The 21,656-nt window shown below is 41.7% G+C and overlaps 1 protein-coding gene across 7 annotated transcripts in view; it reads left to right on the top strand.

Annotated features, from left to right (window-relative positions):
* LOC139753122 (uncharacterized) overlaps positions 1-21,656 on the top strand; it is a 122,428-nt gene that overhangs the window by 60,068 nt on the left and 40,704 nt on the right. For 6 of the 7 annotated variants that reach the window (XM_071669225.1, XM_071669226.1, XM_071669228.1 and 3 more), the window contains 3 exons: positions 141-215; positions 5,499-5,717; positions 10,772-10,939. In XM_071669225.1, coding sequence (XP_071525326.1) covers positions 141-215; positions 5,499-5,717; positions 10,772-10,939 — 462 coding nt within the window. The remainder of the gene's footprint in view (positions 1-140; positions 216-5,498; positions 5,718-10,771; positions 10,940-21,656) is intronic. The other variant, XM_071669230.1, reaches the window with a different exon arrangement.

The raw sequence follows: 21,656 nt of genomic DNA, 5'->3' as shown, positions 1-21,656 counted from the left end.
CTGATGCATGGAATTTTTTTTTTCTTGTTGTTCTTAAAGATGTTTGGCCTTATTAATATTTCTCTTTTATATCATTAGTTCACTCAGATTCTAAGACAGATGTGATTTGGAGATGATTAACATGTATTTTTTTTTTTTAGCCAATGGTTGTTCAAACCTCTTCTCGTGCAAAGAAAGAAGCTGTCATTTCAAACAAGGACTCCAGAAATGAGGAGGTAATGGTCATTATGAAGTTCAACATTCTGATAGTCTGTATTATAAATTGCTTTCTCAGTGCGAGATTGTGTGATACAAATTTAAAGTAATGATAATTTGTTATAACTTTTGTAAGTGCCTGTCTTTTTACTATTTAAAAGTAATTTCACATATGTGTTTGCATTTTTAATGTACTGTTTGACTGTATTGTGTCTTCATTGTGGAAGTTGCATCATTGGCATGAAAATTTTTAGGATATGTTGAAATGGTGTTTGTAGTTGTAGTGTTAGAGGGATGGATGATGTCCAGAGCATAGATGGGAAAGTGTGATTCATGTTTTTCTGAAGTTTGTGTGTTTCTGATGGATGTATGTCTGATGGGTTAGAGTTTTAAGAGTGAGTTGAGTAGGCAGTTTAGTGCTTGACACATTATTTCAATGTGTATGTGTTTTGTCTGTTATGTTTGTTAGGGGTCAGGAGATCTTTAAGTAGAGGTTGGTGATGTGTGAGGTAGTGATGAACTTTTTATTTTTCTTCGGAGTGGTTTAGGTTTGAGGGGCTTATCACTCTTGCATAGAATTGAGAGCCAAGCATGTTTTGGGTGGGATTGTATTGAGAAGATCTTTGTTTCAGTCTCTAGGTGGTGAGTGTTTTACAGTTACTAGGCAACTAGTGATTGTTCTGAGTGGACTGTTATATGTTGTCCTTAGTTTGTTGTGGACTGAACCATGGCATGTGAAACATCTTGGGTAACCATGGAAAGGTCTGTAGGGCCTGGATGTGGATTGGAAGCTATGGTTTTGGTGCTTTACAAATGAAAGCTAGAGAATGAGTGTGAGTAGGTGTGGCCTTTTTTCATGTTTCTTGGTGCTACCTCGTTGATGCAGGGGGTGGCACTGCTGTTTTCTGTTTGGTGGGGTGGCACCACAAATGAATGAAGACGAGTAAGTATGAATATGTACATGTGTGTATATGCCCTCTTTTTCACCTCTTACACCTTTCTCTTGACCTCCTGTCTCTTTCTTGTATACATCTCCCACTCAATTGCATTTTTTTTTTTCAGGGAAAAAATGCAATTGAGTGGGAGATGTATAAAAGAAAGAGACAGGAGGTCAAGAGAAAGGTGCAAGAGGTGAAAAAGAGGGCAAATGAGAGTTGGGGTGAGAGAATATCATTAAATTTTAGGGAGAATAAAAAGATGTTCTGGAAGGAGGTAAATAAAGTGCATAAGATGAGGGAGCAAATGGTAACTTCAGTGAAGGGCACTAATGGGGAGGTGATAACAAGTAGTGGTGATGTGAGGAGATGGAGTGAGTATTTTGAAGGTTTGTTGAATGTGTTTGATGATAGAGTGGCAGATATAGGGTGTTTTGGTCGAGGTGGTGTGCAAAGTGAGAGGGTTAGGGAAAATGATTTGGTAAACAGAGAAGAGGTAGTAAAAGCTTTACGGAAGATGAAAGCCGGCAAGGCAGCAGGTTTGGATGGTATTGCAGTGGAATCTATTAAAAAAGGGGGTGACTGTATTGTTGACTGGTTGGTAAGGTTATTTAATATATGTATGACTCATTGTGAGGTGCCTGAGGATTGGCGGAATGCGTGCATAGTGCCATTGTACAAAGGCAAAGGGGATAAGAGTGAGTGCTCAAATTACAGAGGTATAAGTTTGTTGAGTATTCCTGGTAAATTATATGGGAGGGTATTGATTGAGAGGGTGAAGGGATGTACAGAGCATCAGATTAGGGAAGAGCAGTGTGGTTTCAGAAGTGGTAGAGGATGTGTGGATCAGGTGTTTGCTTTGAAGAATGTATGTGAGAAATACTTAGAAAAGCAAATGGATTTGTATGTAGCATTTATGGATCTGGAGAAGGCATATGATAGAGTTGATAGAGATGCTCTGTGGAAGGTGATAAGAATATATGGTGTGGGAGGCAAGTTGTTAGAAGCAGTGAAAAGTTTTTATCGAGGATGTAAGGCATGTGTACGTGTAGGAAGAGAGGAAAGTGATTGGTTCTCAGTGAATGTAGGTTTGCGGCAGGGGTGTGTGATGTCTCCATGGTTGTTTAATTTGTTTATGGATGGGGTTGTTAGGGAGGTGAATGCAAGAGTTTTGGAAAGAGGGGCAAGTATGAAGTCTGTTGTGGATGAGAGAGCTTGGGAAGTGAGTCAGTTGTTGTTCGCTGATGATACAGTGCTGGTGGCTGATTCATGTGAGAAACTGCAGAAGCTGGTGACTGAGTTTGGTAAAGTGTGTGAAAGAAGAAAGTTAAGAGTAAATGTGAATAAGAGCAAGGTTATTAGGTACAGTAGGGTTGAGGGTCAAGTCAATTGGGAGGTAAGTTTGAATGGAGAAAAACTGGAGGAAGTAAAGTGTTATAGATATCTGGGAGTGGATCTGGCAGCGGATGGAACCATGGAAGCGGAAGTGAATCATAGGGTGGGGGAGGGGGCGAAAATCCTGGGAGCATTGAAGAATGTGTGGAAGTCGAGAACATTATCTCGGAAAGCAAAAATGGGTATGTTTGAAGGAATAGTGGTTCCAACAATGTTGTCTGGTTGCGAGGCGTGGGCTATGGATAGAGTTGTGCGCAGGAGGGTGGATGTGCTGGAAATGAGATGTTTGAGGACAGTGTGTGGTGTGAGGTGGTTTGATCGAGTAAGTAACGTAAGGGTAAGAGAGATGTGTGGAAATAAAAAGAGCGTGGTTGAGAGAGCAGAAGAGGGTGTTTTGAAATGGTTTGGTCACATGGAGAGAATGAGTGAGGAAAGATTGACCAAGAGGATATATGTGTCGGAGTTGGAGGGAACGAGAAGTGGGAGACCAAATTGGAGGTGGAAAGATGGAGTGAAAAAGATTTTGAGTGATCGGGGACTGAACATGCAGGAGTGTGAAAGGCAGGCAAGGAATAGAGTGCATTGGATCGATGTGGTATACCGGGGTCGACGTGCTGTCAGTGGATTGAATCAGGGCATGTGAAGCGTCTGGGGTAAACCGTGGAAAGTTGTGTGGGGCCTGGATGTGGAAAGGGAGCTGTGGTTTCGGGCATTATTGCTTGACAGCTAGAGACTGAGTGTGAACGAATGGGGCCTTTGTTGTCTTTTCCTAGTGCTACCTCGCACACATGAGGGGGGAGGGGGATGGTATTCCATATGTGGCGAGGTGGCGATGGGAATGAATAAAGGCAGACAGTGTGAATTGTGTGCATGGGTATATATGTATGTGTCTGTGTGTGTATATATATGTGTACATTGAGATGTATAGGTATGTATATTTGCGTGTGTGGACATGTATGTATATACATGTGTATGGGGGTGGGTTGGGCCATATCTTTCGTCTGTTTCCTTGCGCTACCTCGCAAACGCGGGAGACAGCGACAAAGCAAAATAAATAAAATAAATAGTGTATATGTGTGTCCATCTCTTTCTGTATCTCTTATGCCTGTTCCCTTCTGGAACTCTCTCAAGAGGGAGGCCATGGCAATAGTCTCTGTAATTATTGAACTCCAGTGCCACATCTTAGCCTTTAGTGCCTCACCCTTGATAGGCCATTAGCAGAGGGCCACTCTTCCACTGTACTTGCAGAGGCTTCCACCTAATGTTCCTACTGACTACTACTACCTAATGTTTCTACTGAGTACTTCTTCCTAATGTTTCTACATAATAGTCTAACCTAAATGTTCGTACCTACTACTTCTATCAGTTGCTCTTACCATTTTGCCAAAAGGCAGGGCTAGCACATAGCACTCACCACAGGAAATCTGAAGAATGAGATTCGTGAGTTAAGTGTTGTCATGTGTTGCGTGTGACTTGGAGAGATATTTTGTATGTTTTTGGACAGAATGCCAGCAGTCCACATTTACTTGAGGCAGAAAGAAAAGACAGTTACCTGGATCAGAGGATTGCAACTTGATAACCAATGAATTGCTGGCTTACGATGCAGCAATCACTAATCTTCCTGATACCCATGCGGGTAGTACTGGTAATATACCTCCCTGGTCGTTGGCTGCTTACCAACTATTACCTAAGTAAGTAATGAAAGGGTAAGAGAGACGTGTGGTAATAAAAAGAGTGTGGTTGAGAGAGCAGAAGAGGGTGTTCTGAAATGGTTTGGTCACATGGAGAGAATGAGTGAGGAAAGATTGACAAAGAGGATATATGTGTCAGAGGTGGAGGGAACGAGAAGTGGGAGACCAAATTGGAGGTGGAAAGATGGGCTGAAAAAGATTTTGAGTGATCAGGGACTAAACATACTGGAGGGTGAAAGGCGTACAAGGAATAGAGTGAATTGGAATGATGTGGTATACCGGGGTCAACGTGCTGTCAATGGATTGAACCAGGGCATGTGAAGCATCTGGGGTAAACCATGGAAAGTTCTGTGGGACCTGGATATGGAAAGGGAGCTGTGGTTTCGGTGCTTTATTACATGACAGCTAGAGACTGAGTGTGAAGGAATGTGGCCTTTGTTGTCTTTTTCCTAGCGCTACCTTGCGCACATGCGGGGGGTTGTTATTTCATGTGTGGCGGGGTGGTGATGGGAATGAATAAAGGCAGACAGTATGAATTATGTACATGTGTATATATGTATATGTCTGTGTGTATATATATATGTATACGTTGAGATGTATAGGTATGTATATTTGCGTGTGTGGACATGTATGTATGTACATGTGTATGTGGGTGGGTTGGGCCATTCTTTCGTCTGTTTCCTTGCGCTACCTCGCTAACGCGGTAGAAAGCGACAAAGTAGAATAGATAAATGAATAAGAATATTTATTTATTTATTTATTTATGTATAATTCTTAGTCGCCGTGTTCCGCGTTAGTGAGGTTGTGGAAGGAAACAGACGAAAGAATGGCCCAACCCACCCACATACAGGGCCTGAACATACAGGAGGGTGAGAGGCATGCAAGGAATAGAGTGAATTGGAGCGATGTGGTATACCGGGGCCGACCTGCTGTCAGTGGATTGAACCAAGGCATGTGAAGCATCTGGGGTAATGTAATAAGAGGAATTTTGCTATTACCTATGCTTTTAAACTAAGACTTTCAGGATGTGTAGTAGATCATTTTGTGTCATGTCAAAAAAGTGTTAATGGAATCAAACAGGGTTTTCTGATAAAACAATACATATTTTGATTATTTCTTTGATATCAACACTTGCAAAATACCCCTTAAAATTTGATTTTTTTTGTGAAAGATTCAATGATGCTATATGGCACTACAATATTTTTCTCACTTTATTCTGTTTTAGTATTTGAGTTATGTTTTGTTGAATTATATAAGGAGATTGAAACAAATATTTCTCTAGGGCTCAACTAAGGTGCATGAACGAGGTGACACATTCAAGATATTTGTGGGAAACCTAAGTGACTATGCTACAGGTGCAGACATTCGAGAACTCTTTGAAGCTCATGGTAAAGTTGTTGAGGCAGATGTAGTGAAAAACTATGGCTTTGTCCACATGGAAAAGGAAGAGGAGGGCCAGGCAGCTATTGAAGCACTGAATGGTCATATGCTTCGTGGAAAGGTAGTGAAGTCTTTTATTTTGATTCATATTCATACCACCTTATGAAATACATGTATATATTTGATTTGAAAGATGCCATATTTTATTTTTCTACGTCTGAAATGTAACTGGGAAGATAATGATCTTGCATTTTAAATCACTTTGATATGCAGAGTGAGCAGGTAGAAGCACTTATGTATAATTTGTGTTTTTCATGAACATACTGAGCATGGGGTGAAGATGTGCATAAATTCTTTAAGAGGTTGCATGTATCTGTTTCATACCATGGAATTAGGAACAGATGTTGGCAGACAGATCTGTTAAGCTTATGTTTGACTTAGATACAATGGACATTATTTGAGGATGCTTATGAGTGAACAAAGAGTGTGTCTACATTGGATCTGCCCCATGGAATTGGGATCAAAGTTAATGGTAATACATTTTATAGCTAGATGGGTTATTTGTTTCCTTATTTACCCTGGATCAGATTTTTTTATAACTTGTCTAATGAAGGCTTTATTGGCCTTCTCAGCTGGGCCTGCCAGTGGCTGTAGTACCACTGTTGCTCCTGCATACTAACTTAGCTTGCTTCACACTTAGAAGGAAACTATTAAGTAATGTTAAGAGAATGGGTAAGCTGCTTGGAACAGTAGAATATAAGAATTCTTAGTATCCCCATTTTGTCTTTGCAAACATCTGACATCAAAAGATCTAAGAAAAAACAATCCCATACAAACATATTATGTCTCAGCATTTCAGAATTTTCAGACATGATTTTTCCATAGAATGTTTGACTAATATAACGTAGAAATTTGACAAAAAATATTTTCTTCACTAACCAACATTGAGGTAAGTTGCTAGAAACAGTGAAATGTTTTTATAAAGGATGTAAGGCATGTGTATGAATAGCAAAAGAGGAGAGTGGTTGGTTCCCAGTGAATGTCAGTTTGCGGCAGGGGTGCGTGATGTCTCCATGGTTGTTTAATTTGTTTATGATGGGGTTGTTAGGGAGGTGAATGCAAGAGTTTTGGAGAGAGGGGCAAGTATGGAGTCTGTTGTGGATGAGAGGGCTTGGGAAGTGAGTCAGTTGTTGTTCGCTGATGATACAGCGCTGGTGGCTGATTCGTGTGAGAAACTGCATAAGTTGGTGACTGAGTTTGGTAAAGTGTGTGAAAGAAGAAAGCCAAGAGTAAATGTGAATAAGAGCAAGGTTATTAGATTCAGTAGGGTTGAGGGACAAGTAAATTGGGAGGTAAGTTTGAATGGAGAAAAACTGGAGGAAGTAAAGTGTTTTAGATATCTAGGAGTAGATTTAGTAGCGGATGGAACCATGGAAGTGGAAGTGAGTCACAGGGTGGGGGAGGGGGCGAAGGTTCTGGGAGTGTTGAAGAATGTGTGGAAGGCAAGAACATTGTCTTGGAGAGCAAAAATGGATATGTCTGAAGGAATAGTGGTTCCAACACAGTGTTATATGGTTGTGAGGCTTGGGCTCACTAAATGTGTTTGATGATAGGTTGGCAGAAGTAGGGTGCTTAGATCGAGAAGTGAGAAAATTATGGAAATTGGTTTGTTAAGGAGAGAAGGGGGTGGTAAAATGTTGCAAGGTACTTGGAGTGTATGGTATTGCAGTTGAATTTCTAAATGGGATGACCGTGTTGTTGATTAGTTACTATATATTAATCATGATGAGATACTTGAGGGTTGGCAGATGCATGTACAGTGTTACTGCATAATGGCAAGGGGAACAAAGGTGAGTGTTCAAACAGCAGAGGTATAATTATGCTGAGTATACCTGGAAAGTTGTATAGGAGATTAGTGATTTGAGAGAGTGAAGGCTTGTACAGATCATCAGATTGGAGAGGAACTGTGGTTTCAGGAGCAGTAAAGGATATGTTGATTAGGTGTTTGCTTCAAAGAATTTGTATGAAAAATTCTTAGAGAAACAATATGATTTGTAGGTGGCATTTACAGAGCTGAAGGAAGCATATGATAGAGATGTCTTGTGGAAGGTCTTATGAATATATGGTTTAGTAGGAAGGCAACTAGAACTAGTGAGAAGTTTTTATCAAGGGTGTAAGGCATAATTGTGAGCAGGTAGAGAGAGGAGTGAGTTGTTCCAGGTGAAGGATGGTCTGTGACAAGGATGTGTGTTATCACCATGGTTGGTGAATTGTTTATGGATGTAATGGTGAGGGAAGTAAATGTAAGAGTCTTAAAGATAGGGGCAAGTATGCAGTCTGTAAAGGGTAAGAGGGCCTGGAAAGTATGTCATTTGTTGTTTTCTGATGACAGAACTGGTAGCAGATTAAGTGAAAAACTCCAAAAGTTAGTGCCTGAGTTTAGGAGAGTGTGTGAAAGGATGATGTTGAAAGTAAATGTGAATAAAAGCAAGGTTATCAGGTTTAGCAGGGATGAGGGACAGGTTAGTTGGATTTGAGTTTGAATGGAAAAAATCTAGAGGAAGTGAAGTGTTTTAGATACCTGGGAGTGGACAAAGCAACAAATAAACCTTAAAAGTGGAAATGACTCATAGGGTGGGTGAGGGGCAAAGGTTCTCTGAGCATTTAGGGATATGTGGAAAGAGGTGTTAGCTGGGAGGGTGAAATGGGTATGTTTAAAGATATAGCAGTCCCAAAGATGTTGTATGGATCAGAAAAATGGGCTGCAGATGAGGATGTGCAGAGGAGGGTGAATACAGTGGAAATGAAATATAGATGGTTGGCAGCCACCGACCAGAGAGGTATATCACCAGTAGTATGCACCTGGGTATTGGGGGGGTTAGTGATGGCTGCATAGTAAGTTTGCACTTCACTGGTAGAAATATTAGGTTGCAGTATTAGGCAGGAATATTAAGTAGACATATTGCATAGTAGTATTTTGTAAGAACATTAGGAAGGAGCTTCTACAAACACTGCTAGAGTTGCCTTCAGCCATTGCTTGTTAAAGATAAGGCACTGAAGACTAAGAATCAGCAATGGAGTTCAACAGTTATGGAAACCCTTATGCCTTGGCTACCCCCTCAAGGGAAATCTCAAAGGGAACAGGCATCAGAGATATAGATATAGAGAACATTTTGTGCTGTTAGATGGTTGGATCAAGTTAAGTAATAAAAGTATAAGAGAGTGATATGGTAATTGTAAGAGAGCTAAAAAAGGTGTGCTGAAATGATTTGGACATTTGGAGAGAAAGTGTGAGGAGAGGTTGACAAAGAGGATATATGTGTCAGAATTGGAAGGGCAGTAAGGAGAAGGGGAGACCAAATTGGGGATAGAGGGATGGATGAGTGAAAAACTTTGAATCCTTGGGGCTTGCTTGGGATAACAATGAATTAGAGTGATGTGGTATGTGGTATACAGTGGTCAACGTGCTGTCAGTGGACTGAACCAGGGCATTTAAAGCAGCTGGGGGGAAATCATGAAAATGTCTGTAGGGCCTGGCTGTGGATGGGGGCTATGGTTTCGGTGCATTACATGTGACAACTAGAGAATGGATGTGAGCAATTGAGGTTTTTCTTTGTCTATTCCAAGCGCTGCCTTACAAATGCAGGAAATGGCAGACAAGTATAAAGAAAAGCAAACTGATTAGCATTTTATAGATTAAAGTGAGAAAATTAAAGCAACTGGGTTATGGGTGGTTAAGTTAACAAGGGTCATTTAAGTACAGGTACACCACCGATTTTCCGGCACTCTTGGTTCCAAAGCATTGCCGGATTAACCATTTTGCTGGACCAACCGTGGTCAAGTAATGATAATTCATCAACACACCTCTAACCCACAAGTTATTCATCTCCCATGTGTCTAAAGTATACCATGGACTGCTAGAAATTTGAATTAAACAAATATTAAACGTTTGAGCACCCTAAGATGGTAAGTCTGTCCTTAGATTGTTTGAATCCTGTAGGGTCTTCTTTGTCTTCTGTTGTTAGCGTTTTCCTAGGTGTGCATCGCTAGAATAATGCAGTTTTTTCCTCATTATACATCTGCTCAGGATTGAGTTGCTCATCAGCTATGAGTTTCACAGATTCATCCATGTACTTGGCAGCTCCTTCGTGATTTGCAGACCGCTTGTCTCCACACACTTTATTCCTAGAAATTCCATGACGCTTCTTGAATCTTTGAAGCCATCCTTCACTATAGTCTCGCTCATGTTGTAATTCATGTTCTTTATGGAACAACTTAGCCTGGTCCATTATCATGCTTCCTGATAAGTCCACTCCATCACTAAGATGCTGTCAAAACTATTCCATCATCACTTGATCGTGCTCAGTGCTCTCACGATTTTCATAATTTGCTTCTTGGAATCACTGTCTGCATAGAATTTCAATATATCATCCCTATGCTTCTTTATATCATAAACAGTTGATGAACCAATACTGTAGATGTCACACAGCTTACACACCAAAACACCACGGTCCATTTTTTTCAACATTTCTACTTTATCTTGGATCTGTATGGACTGGTGTTTACGTTTGACACCAGGACTGACATTCTCATATGTCTTAGAAGCCATAGCTAGGGTTAGATTTAAGCAAAATATGCTAAGAATCTCACAGAATTGCAGTATCACCACCAACAAGTGCAGTATAACGAATGTAAATAAGTGCGCCTTTCACTCAACGCCATCTGTGGCCGCCCAGTAAACTAGTCCGGTGGCCGCGGTTATTTGAAGTTCCCCACATAATTTTATGTGGATTAAAGGAGGTGCCGAACCATCAGTTGCCAGAAATTCAGTGGTGTACCTGTATATAGTTGGATTTGTTTTGCCCTAGGTTGGCCAACCAAGTTTCACTTGGTGAGACTAAAGGTAACCCTCCTAACTCACTGTTATTAAGGATTTGTTTTGCCCTAGGTTGGCCAACCATGTTTCACTTGGCGAGACTAAAGGTAACCCTCCTAACTCACTGTTATGAAGGTACAGAGAAAAGTTTCATTTAACAAAAACTAATTTTGAAGTGCTGAGTGTTAGTTTCTTTACGTGTGTTGCATTGTACAGTTTCTTTTAGATTATAAGATGTGAATTGCAGGATTAGTTTTGAAGCCTTATTTTTAAGATCAGTATCGGGCATTTATTTTCAGCCAATGGTTGTCGAGGCCTCAACTCGTGCGAAAAAGAGTAGTAACCAAACAACCAAAATCTTTGTTGGCAATGTACATAGGGAGTCCAAACGTCAGGAGCTAAAAAGTCTCTTTGAAGCATTTGGCAATGTTGTAGAGGCTGACATTCTTACCAACTATGCTTTTGTTGTAAGTAACTTGAATAATTATTGATACTTTTATTGTAATCTTTGTTATGATGCTTGTTGTAATGTTTCATCAGAGCTTACTGAATATTTGTGAAAACATATAACACTGTACCTTGTATTGTTATTGTTTTATGACAGTTGTGAGTTTTTAGATACATTGGATCACCATACAGCTACCTCTTATCACAACTGCCCCATCATACTGAACCCAAAGTGCATGACTGAGAGTTTTTATGTTGCTATGGTCTCGTTGAACATATGGCAAGTAATAGGTTCCTTAAAGATGTGTATTGTTATACAGTAGAAAGTAGAGGGAGAGGAAGTAGATCATGTAAGAAATGGCTGAATGTGGAGGGAGAATTGATTAGGGATGTTGATGTTTTAGATGAACTTATCAGAGGATTGACTGGGTATTGCATTGAGTGGAAGGATTTAGTTCATGGAGATGGTATAATTGGAAAATTTGGTCAAACTTTACAAATTACCTTAATGTGTAAAGTGAAAAATAATTAACTAATTTTAAATGGATGTCCGTATTTAAGTGTATTGCACTGTACATGGGGTGAAGATATGTGTAAGTGATGTTGCAGAGGCTGCATATACCTGATCTAATCATGAACTTGGAAATTGAATAATGATATTAAGCAGATGTATAGAATGAAGATGAAAAGGTTATGTGATGTTAAGGGTTGAAAGGAGCATGGGTGAAAGTCTTCAGCTGATGTGGTCATGTAGAAAATATGGCTGATAATAGGCTGGCTAAGAAGATGTATAGAAGCACAGTAGAGGAAACAAGAAGTAGAGTATGGAGAAATAGTTGGATATAGCGATTAGGGTTAGGGGTACTTCAGATGAAGATTTTAGAATAATGATTATGGATTGGATACAGTGGAAGCATTGCCCTCTCGTATGGAGTTAGTAGGAATGGAGACACTGGTCTCACTTAGAAAATTAATTTGGTATGTAAAGTGAAAAAAATAAGAAGCACCTTTAAAAGTTTAGAAGCTTATGTTTCATTCTGACACCAGACATGGGTTAAGGATGTGTGTGTGAGGTGTTGCGGAGGCTTTACCTACTCCACTTGACTGGAATTCAAGTAATAACGATGTACAGATAGATGGATGGATGGATGGATGGATAGACAAAATGGATAGAAGGAAGATATGAGAAGATTATGTAGTGTGAAGTTATTAGAAAAGTGTATGAATGAAAGTATTTTTTTAAATGTTATAATTATGTAGAATGCATGGTAGATAGGAATGTTATGGTTATATAGAATGCATGGTAGATAGTGTGCTGGTCAAGAAGGTATTTTGTATTACAGGAGAAGGTACAAGGAAGAGAGGTAAACCTTGGAAGAGTTTGATAGATGTGGTGAGTTTTGATTAGGGCTAGGGATATTTCAGATGTACTGGTTGATGTTAAAGAAGTGATGGAGGATCCAGTTCACTGAAGGCATTTTTTGTATAAAAGTGGTATGAATAGAGACTTTTGTCTCAATTGAAATACCTTTTTACATTTTAAAAAGAAAATTAGAAATGTTTTTGTAGGTATGAAAGCTCATATTTTACTGTAGCACACTGAACATTGGATAACGATATAGAAAATGGGTGTTAAGTGATATAGAGGTTGTGTATACATTTATCTATTTATTTGTCATACTTGATCACTGTTTCCCACTTCAGCAAGGTGGTGCCAGGAAACAGACAAGAATGGCCCATCCACTCATCTTTCTTTTCTTTCAAACTATTCGCCATTTCCTGCATTAGCGAGGTAGCGTTAAGAACAGAGGACTGGGCCTTTGAGGGACTACCCTCACCTGGCCCAATTCTCTATTCCTTCTTTTGGAAAATTAAAAAAAAAAACGAGAGGGGAGGATTTCCAGCTCCCCGCTCCCTCCCCTTTTAGTCGCCTCCTACGACCCGCAGGGAATACGTGGGAAGTATTCTTGCTCCCCTATCCCCAGGGATATATCATATTTTTTTTTTTTTTTTTTTTTTTTTTTTTTTTATACTTTGTCGCTGTCTCCCGCGTTTGCGAGGTAGCGCAAGGAAACAGACGAAAGAAATGGCCCAACCCCCCCCCCCCATACACATGTACATACACACGTCCACACACGCAAATATACATACCTACACAGCTTTCCATGGTTTACCCCAGACGCTTCACATGCCCTGATTCAATCCACTGACAGCACGTCAACCCCTGTATACCACATGACTCCAATTCACTCTATTCCTTGCCCTCCTTTCACCCTCCTGCATGTTCAGGCCCCGATCACACAAAATCTTTTTCACTCCATCTTTCCACCTCCAATTTGGTCTCCCTCTTCTCCTCGTTCCCTCCACCTCCGACACATATATCCTCTTGGTCAATCTCTCCTCACTCATTCTCTCCATGTGCCCAAACCATTTCAAAACACCCTCTTCTGCTCTCTCAACCACGCTCTTTTTATTTCCACACATCTCTCTTACCCTTACGTTACTTACTCGATCAAACCACCTCACACCACACATTGTCCTCAAACATCTCATTTCCAGCACATCCATCCTCCTGCGCACATCTCTATCCATAGCCCACGCCTCGCAACCATACAACATTGTTGGAACCACTATTCCCTCAAACATACCCATTTTTGCTTTCCGAGATAATGTTCTCGACTTCCACACATTTTTCAAGGCTCCCAAAATTTTCGCCCCCTCCCCCACCCTATGATCCACTTCCGCTTCCATGGTTCCATCCGCTGACAGATCCACTCCCAGATATCTAAAACACTTCACTTCCTCCAGTTTTTCTCCATTCAAACTCACCTCCCAATTGACTTGACCCTCACCCCTACTGTACCTAATAACCTTGCTCTTATTCACATTTACTCTCAACTTTCTTCTTCCACACACTTTACCAAACTCAGTCACCAGCTTCTGCAGTTTCTCACATGAATCAGCCACCAGCGCTGTATCATCAGCGAACAACAACTGACTCACTTCCCAAGCTCTCTCATCCCCAACAGACTTCATACTTGCCCCTCTTTCCAAAACTCTTGCATTTACCTCCCTTACAACCCCATCCATAAACAAATTAAACAACCATGGAGACATCACACACCCCTGCCGCAAACCTACATTCACTGAGAACCAATCACTTTCCTCTCTTCCTACACGTACACATGCCTTACATCCTCGATATATATATATATATATATATATTTTTTTTTTTTTTTTCATACTATTCACCATTTCCCGCGATAGCGAGGTAGCGTTAAGAACAGAGGACTAGGCCTTTGAGGGAATATCCTCACCTGGCCCTCTTCTCTGTTTCTTCTTTTGGAAAATTAAAAAAAAAAAAAAAAACGAGAGTGGAGGATTTCCAGCCCCCCGCTCCCTTCCCTTTTAGTCGCCTTCTACGACACGCAGGGTATACGTGGGAAGTATTCTATATATATATATATATATATTCCTCGCGTGTCGTAGAAAGCGACTAGAGGGGACGGGAGCAGGGGGCCAGAAATCCTCCCCTCCTTGTATTAACTTTCTAAAATGGGAAACAGAAGAAGGAGTCACGCGGGGAGTGCTCATCCTCCTCGAAGGCTCAGAGTGGGGTGCCTAAATGTGTGTGGATGTAACCAAGATGTGAAAAAAGGAGAGATAGGTAGTATGTTTGAGGAGAGGAACCTGGATGTTTTGGCTCTGAGTGAAACGAAGCTCAAGGGTAAAGGGGAGGAGTGGTTTGGGAATGTCTGGGGAGTAAAGTCAGAGGTTAGTGAGAGGACAAGAGCAAGGGAAGGAGTAGCAATACTCCTGAAACAGGAGTTGTGGGAGTATGTGATAGAGTGTAAGAAAGTAAATTCTCGATTAATATGGGTAAAACTGAAAGTTGATGGAGAGAGGTGGGTGATTATTGGTGCATATGCACCTGGGCATGAGAAGAAAGATCAAGAGAGGCAAGTGTTTTGGGAGCAGCTGAATGAGTGTGTTAGTGGTTTTGATGCACGAGACTGGGTTATAGTGATGGGTGATTTGAATGCAAAGGTGAGTAATGTGGCAGTTGAGGGAATAATTGGTATACATGGGGTGTTCAGTGTTGTAAATGGAAATGGTGAAGAGCTTGTAGATTTATGTGCTGAAAAAGGACTGATGATTGGGAATACCGGGTTTAAAAAGCGAGATATACATAAGTATACTTATGTAAGTAGGAGAGATGGCCAGAGAGCGTTATTGGATTACGTGTTAATTGACAGACGTGCGAAAGAGAGACTTTTGGATGTTAATGTGCTGAGAGGTGCAACTGGAGGGATGTCTGATCATTATCTTGTGGAGGCTAAGGTGAAGATTTGTATGGGTTTTCAGAAAAGAAGAGTGAATGTTGGGGTGAAGAGGGTGGTGAGAGTAAGTGAGCTTGAGAAGGAGACCTGTGTGAGGAAGTACCAGGAGAGACTGAGTACAGAATGGAAAAAGGTGAGAACAATGGAAGCAAGGGGAGTGGGGGAGGAATGGGATGTATTTAGGGAATCAGTGATGGATTGCGCAAAAGATGCTTGTGGCATGAGAAGAGTGGGAGGTGGGTTGATTAGAAAGGGTAGTGAGTGGTGGGATGAAGAAGTAAGAGTATTAGTGAAAGAGAAGAGAGAGGCATTTGGACGATTTTTGCAGGGAAAAAATGCAATTGAGTGGGAGATGTATAAAAGAAAGAGACAGGAGGTCAAGAGAAAGGTGCAAGAGGTGAAAAAAAGGGCAAATGAGAGTTGGGGTGAGAGAGTATCATTAAATTTTAGGGAGAATAAAAAGATGTTCTGGAAGGAGGTAAATAAAGTGCGTAAGACAAGGGAGCAAATGGGAACTTCAGTGAAGGGCGCAAATGGGGAGGTGATAACAAGTAGTGGTGATGTGAGAAGGAGATGGAGTGAGTATTTTGAAGGTTTGTTGAATGTGTTTGATGATAGAGTGGCAGATATAGGGTGTTTTGGTCGAGGTGGTGTGCAAAGTGAGAGGGTTAGGGAAAATGATTTGGTAAACAGAGAAGAGGTAGTGAAAGCTTTGCGGAAGATGAAAGCCGGCAAGGCAGCAGGTTTGGATGGTATTGCAGTGGAATTTATTAAAAGAGGGGGTGACTGTATTGTTGACTGGTTGGTAAGGTTATTTAATGTATGTATGACTCATGGTGAGGTGCCTGAGGATTGGCGGAATGCGTGCATAGTGCCATTGTACAAAGGCAAAGGGGATAAGAGTGAGTGCTCAAATTACAGAGGTATAAGTTTGTTGAGTATTCCTGGTAAATTATATGGGAGGGTATTGATTGAGAGGGTGAAGGCATGTACAGAGCATCAGATTGGGGAAGAGCAGTGTGGTTTCAGAAGTGGTAGAGGATGTGTGGATCAGGTGTGTGCTTTGAAGAATGTATGTGAGAAATACTTAGAAAAGCAAATGGATTTGTATGTAGCATTTATGGATCTGGAGAAGGCATATGATAGAGTTGATAGAGATGCTCTGTGGAAGGTATTAAGAATATATGGTGTGGGAGGCAAGTTGTTAGAAGCAGTGAAAAGTTTTTATCGAGGATGTAAGGCATGTGTACGTGTAGGAAGAGAGGAAAGTGATTGGTTCTCAGTGAATGTAGGTTTGCGGCAGGGGTGTGTGATGTCTCCATGGTTGTTTAATTTGTTTATGGATGGGGTTGTTAGGGAGGTAAATGCAAGAGTTTTGGAAAGAGGGGCAAGTATGAAATCTGTTGGGGATGAGAGAGCTTGGGAAGTGAGTCAGTTGTTGTTCACTGATGATACAGCGCTGGTGGCTGATTCATGTGAGAAACTGCAGAAGCTGGTGACTGAGTTTGGTAAAGTGTGTGGAAGAAGAAAGTTAAGAGTAAATGTGAATAAGAGCAAGGTTATTAGGTACAGTAGGGTTGAGGGTCAAGTCAATTGGGAGGTGAGTTTGAATGGAGAAAAACTGGAGGAAGTGAAGTGTTTTAGATATCTGGGAGTGGATCTGGCAGCGGATGGAACCATGGAAGCGGAAGTGGATCATAGGGTGGGGGAGGGGGCGAAAATTCTGGGGGCCTTGAAGAATGTGTGGAAGTCGAGAACATTATCTCGGAAAGCAAAAATGGGTATGTTTGAAGGAATAGTGGTTCCAACAATGTTGTATGGTTGCGAGGCGTGGGCTATGGATAGAGTTGTGCGCAGGAGGATGGATGTGCTGGAAATGAGATGTTTGAGGACAATGTGTGGTGTGAGGTGGTTTGATCGAGTGAGTAACGTAAGGGTAAGAGAGATGTGTGGAAATAAAAAGAGCGTGGTTGAGAGAGCAGAAGAGGGTGATTTGAAGTGGTTTGGGCACATGGAGAGAATGAGTGAGGAAAGATTGACCAAGGGGATATATGTGTTGGAGGTGGAGGGAACGAGGAGAAGAGGGAGACCAAATTGGAGGTGGAAAGATGGAGTGAAAAAGATTTTGTGTGATCGGGGCCTGAACATGCAGGAGGGTGAAAGGAGGGCAAGGAATAGAGTGAATTGGAGCGATGTGGTATACCGGGGTTGACGTGCTGTCAGTGGATTGAATCAAGGCATGTGAAGCGTCTGGGGTAAACCATGGAAAGCTGTGTAGGTATGTATATTTGCATGTGTGGACGTAGGTATATACATGTGTGTGGGGGGGGTTGGGCCATTTCTTTCGTCTGTTTCCTTGCGCTACCTCGCAAACGCGGGAGACAGCGACAAAGTATAATAAATAATAAATAATAATATTCCACTGCAATACCATCCAAACCTGCTGCCTTGCCGGCTTTCATCTTCCGCAAAGCTTTCACTACCTCTTCTCTGTTTACCAAATCATTTTCCCTAACCCTCTCACTTTGCACACCACCTCGACCAAAACACCCTATATCTGCCACTCTATCATCAAACACATTCAACAAACCTTCAAAATACTCACTCCATCTCCTTCTCACATCACCACTACTTGTTATCACCTCCCCATTTGCGCCCTTCACTGAAGTTCCCATTTGCTCCCTTGTCTTACGCACTTTATTTACCTCCTTCCAGAACATCTTTCTATTCTCCCTAAAATTTAATGATACTCTCTCACTCCAACTCTCATTTGCCCTTTTTTTCACCTCTTGCACCTTTCTCTTGACCTCCTGTCTCTTTCTTTTATACATCTCCCACTCAATTGCATTTTTTCCCTGCAAAAATCGTCCAAATGCCTCTCTCTTCTCTTTCACTAATACTCTTACTTCTTCATCCCACCACTCACTACCCTTTCTAATCAACCCACCTCCCACTCTTCTCATGCCACAAGCATCTTTTGCGCAATCCATCACTGATTCCCTAAATACATCCCATTCCTCCCCCACTCCCCTTACTTCCATTGTTCTCACCTTTTTCCATTCTGTACTCAGCCTCTCCTGGTACTTCCTCACACAGGTCTCCTTCCCAAGCTCACTTACTCTCACCACCCTCTTCACCCCAACATTCACTCTTCTTTTCTGAAAACCCATACAAATCTTCACCTTTGCCTCCACAAGATAATGATCAGACATCCCTCCAGTTGCACCTCTCAGCACATTAACATCCAAAAGTCTCTCTTTCGCACGCCTGTCAATTAACACGTAATCCAATAACGCTCTCTGGCCATCTCTCCTACTTACATAAGTATACTTATGTATATCTCGCTTTTTAAACCAGGTATTCCCAATCATCAGTCCTTTTTCAGCACATAAATCTACAAGCTCTTCACCATTTCCATTTACAACACTGAACACCCCATGTATACCAATTATTCCCTCAACTGCCACATTACTCACCTTTGCATTCAAATCACCCATCACTATAACCCGGTCTCGTGCATCAAAACCACTAACACACTCATTCAGCTGCTCCCAAAACAAAAGGGGGTGACTGTATTGTTGACTGGTTGGTAAGGTTATTTAATGTATGTATGACTCATGGTGAGGTGCCTGAGGATTGGCGGAATGCGTGCATAGTGCCATTGTACAAAGGCAAAGGGGATAAGAGTGAGTGCTCAAATTACAGAGGTATAAGTTTGTTGAGTATTCCTGGTAAATTATATGGGAGGGTATTGATTGAGAGGGTGAAGGCATGTACAGAGCATCAGATTGGGGAAGAGCAGTGTGGTTTCAGAAGTGGTAGAGGATGTGTGGATCAGGTGTTTGCTTTGAAGAATGTATGTGAGAAATACTTAGAAAAGCAAATGGATTTGTATGTAGCATTTATGGATCTGGAGAAGGCATATGATAGAGTTGATAGAGATGCTCTGTGGAAGGTATTAAGAATATATGGTGTGGGAGGAAAGTTGTTAAAAGCAGTGAAAAGTTTTTATCGAGGATGTAAGGCATGTGTACGTGTAGGAAGAGAGGAAAGTGATTGGTTCTCAGTGAATGTAGGTTTGCGGCAGGGGTGTGTGATGTCTCCATGGTTGTTTAATTTGTTTATGGATGGGGTTGTCAGGGAGGTAAATGCAAGAGTTTTGGAAAGAGGGGCAAGTATGAAGTCTGTTGGGGATGAGAGAGCTTGGGAAGTGAGGCAGTTGTTGTTCGCTGATGATACAGCGCTGGTGGCTGATTCATGTGAGAAACTGCAGAAGCTGGTGACTGAGTTTGGTAAAGTGTGTGGAAGAAGAAAGTTAAGAGTAAATGTGAATAAGAGCAAGGTTATTAGGTACAGTAGGGTTGAGGGTCAAGTCAATTGGGAGGTAAGTTTGAATGGAGAAAAACTGGAGGAAGTAAAGTGTTTTAGATATCTGGGAGTGGATCTGGCAGCGGATGGAACCATGGAAGCGGAAGTGAATCATAGGGTGGGGGAGGGGGCGAAAATCCTGGGAGCCTTGAAGAATGTGTGGAAGTCGAGAACATTATCTCGGAAAGCAAAAATGGGTATGTTTGAAGGAATAGTGGTTCCAACAATGTTGTATGGTTGCGAGGCATGGGCTATGGATAGAGTTGTGCGCAGGAGGGTGGATGTGCTGGAAATGAGATGTTTGAGGACAATGTGTGGTGTGAGGTGGTTTGATCGAGTAAGTAATGTAAGGGTAAGAGAGATGTGTGGAAATAAAAAGAGCGTGGTTGAGAGAGCAGAAGAGGGTGTTTTGAAATGGTTTGGGCACATGGAGAGAATGAGTGAGGAAAGATTGACCAAGAGGATATATGTGTCGGAGGTGGAGGGAACGAGGAGAAGTGGGAGACCAAATTGGAGGTGGAAAGATGGAGTGAAAAAGATTTTGTGTGATCGGGGCCTGAACATGCAGGAGGGTGAAAGGTGGGCAAGGAATAGAGTGAATTGGATCGATGTGGTATACCGGGGTTGACGTGCTGTCAGTGGATTGAATCAGGACATGTGAAGCATCTGGGGTAAACCATGGAAAGCTGTGTAGGTATGTATATTTGCGTGTGTGGACGTATGTATATACATGTGTATGGGAGTGGGTTGGGCCATTTCTTTCGTCTGTTTCCTTGCGCTACCTCGCAAACGCGGGAGACAGCGAGAAAGCAAAAAAAAAAAAAATATATATATATATCCCTGGGGGGATAGGGGATTAAGAATACTTCCCACGTATTCCCTGCGTGTCGTAGAAGGCGACTAAAAGGGGAGGGAGCAGGAGGCTGGAAATCCTCCCCTCTCAATTTTTTTTAATTTTCTAAAAGAAGGAACAGAGGGGGGCCAGGTGAGGATATTCCACAAAGGCCCAGTTCTCTGTTCTTAACGCTACCTCGCTAACGCGGGAAATGGCGAATATTTTAAAAGAAAAAGAAAGAAATATATATATATATTATTTTTTTTTTATTATACTTTGTCGCTGTCTCCCGCGTTTGCGAGGTAGCGCAAGGAAACAGACGAAAGAAATGGCCCAACCTCCCCCCATACACATGTATATACATACGTCCACACACGCAAATATACATACCTACACAGCTTTCCATGGTTTACCCCAGATGCTTCACATGTCCTGATTCAATCCACTGACAGCACGTCAACCCCGGTATACCACATCGATCCAATTCACTCTATTCCTTGCCCACCTTTCACCCTCCTGCATGTTCAGGCCCCGATCACACAAAATCTTTTTCACTCCATCTTTCCACCTCCAATTTGGTCTCCCACTTCTCCTCGTTCCCTCCACCTCCGACACATATATCCTCTTGGTCAATCTTTCCTCACTCATTCTCTCCATGTGCCCAAACCATTTCAAAACACCCTCTTCTGCTCTCTCAACCACGCTCTTTTTATTTCCACACATCTCTCTTACCCTTACGTTACTCACTCGATCAAACCACCTCACACCACACATTTTTTTTTTTGTCCTCAAACATCTCATTTCCAGCACATCCATCCTCCTGCGCACAACTCTATCCATAGCCCACGCCTCGCAACCATACAACATTGTTGGAACCACTATTCCTTCAAACATACCCATTTTTGCTTTCCGAGATAATGTTCTCGACTTCCACACATTTTTCAAGGTCCCCAGAATTTTCGCCCCCTCCCCCACCCTATGATCCACTTCCGCTTCCATGGTTCCATCCGCTGCCAGATCCACTCCCAGATATCTAAAACACTTCACTTCCTCCAGTTTTTCTCCATTCAAACTCACCTCCCAATTGACTTGACCCTGAACCCTACTGTACCTAATGACCTTGCTCTTATTCACATTTACTCTTAACTTTCTTCTTCCACACACTTTACCAAACTCAGTCACCAGCTTCTGCAG

This window comes from Panulirus ornatus, chromosome 14, assembly GCF_036320965.1.
Source record: "Panulirus ornatus isolate Po-2019 chromosome 14, ASM3632096v1, whole genome shotgun sequence".
Classification (NCBI taxonomy): domain Eukaryota; kingdom Metazoa; phylum Arthropoda; class Malacostraca; order Decapoda; family Palinuridae; genus Panulirus; species Panulirus ornatus.
Note: the sequence above shows the minus strand (reverse complement) of the source record. Positions and strands in the feature narration are given on the sequence as shown.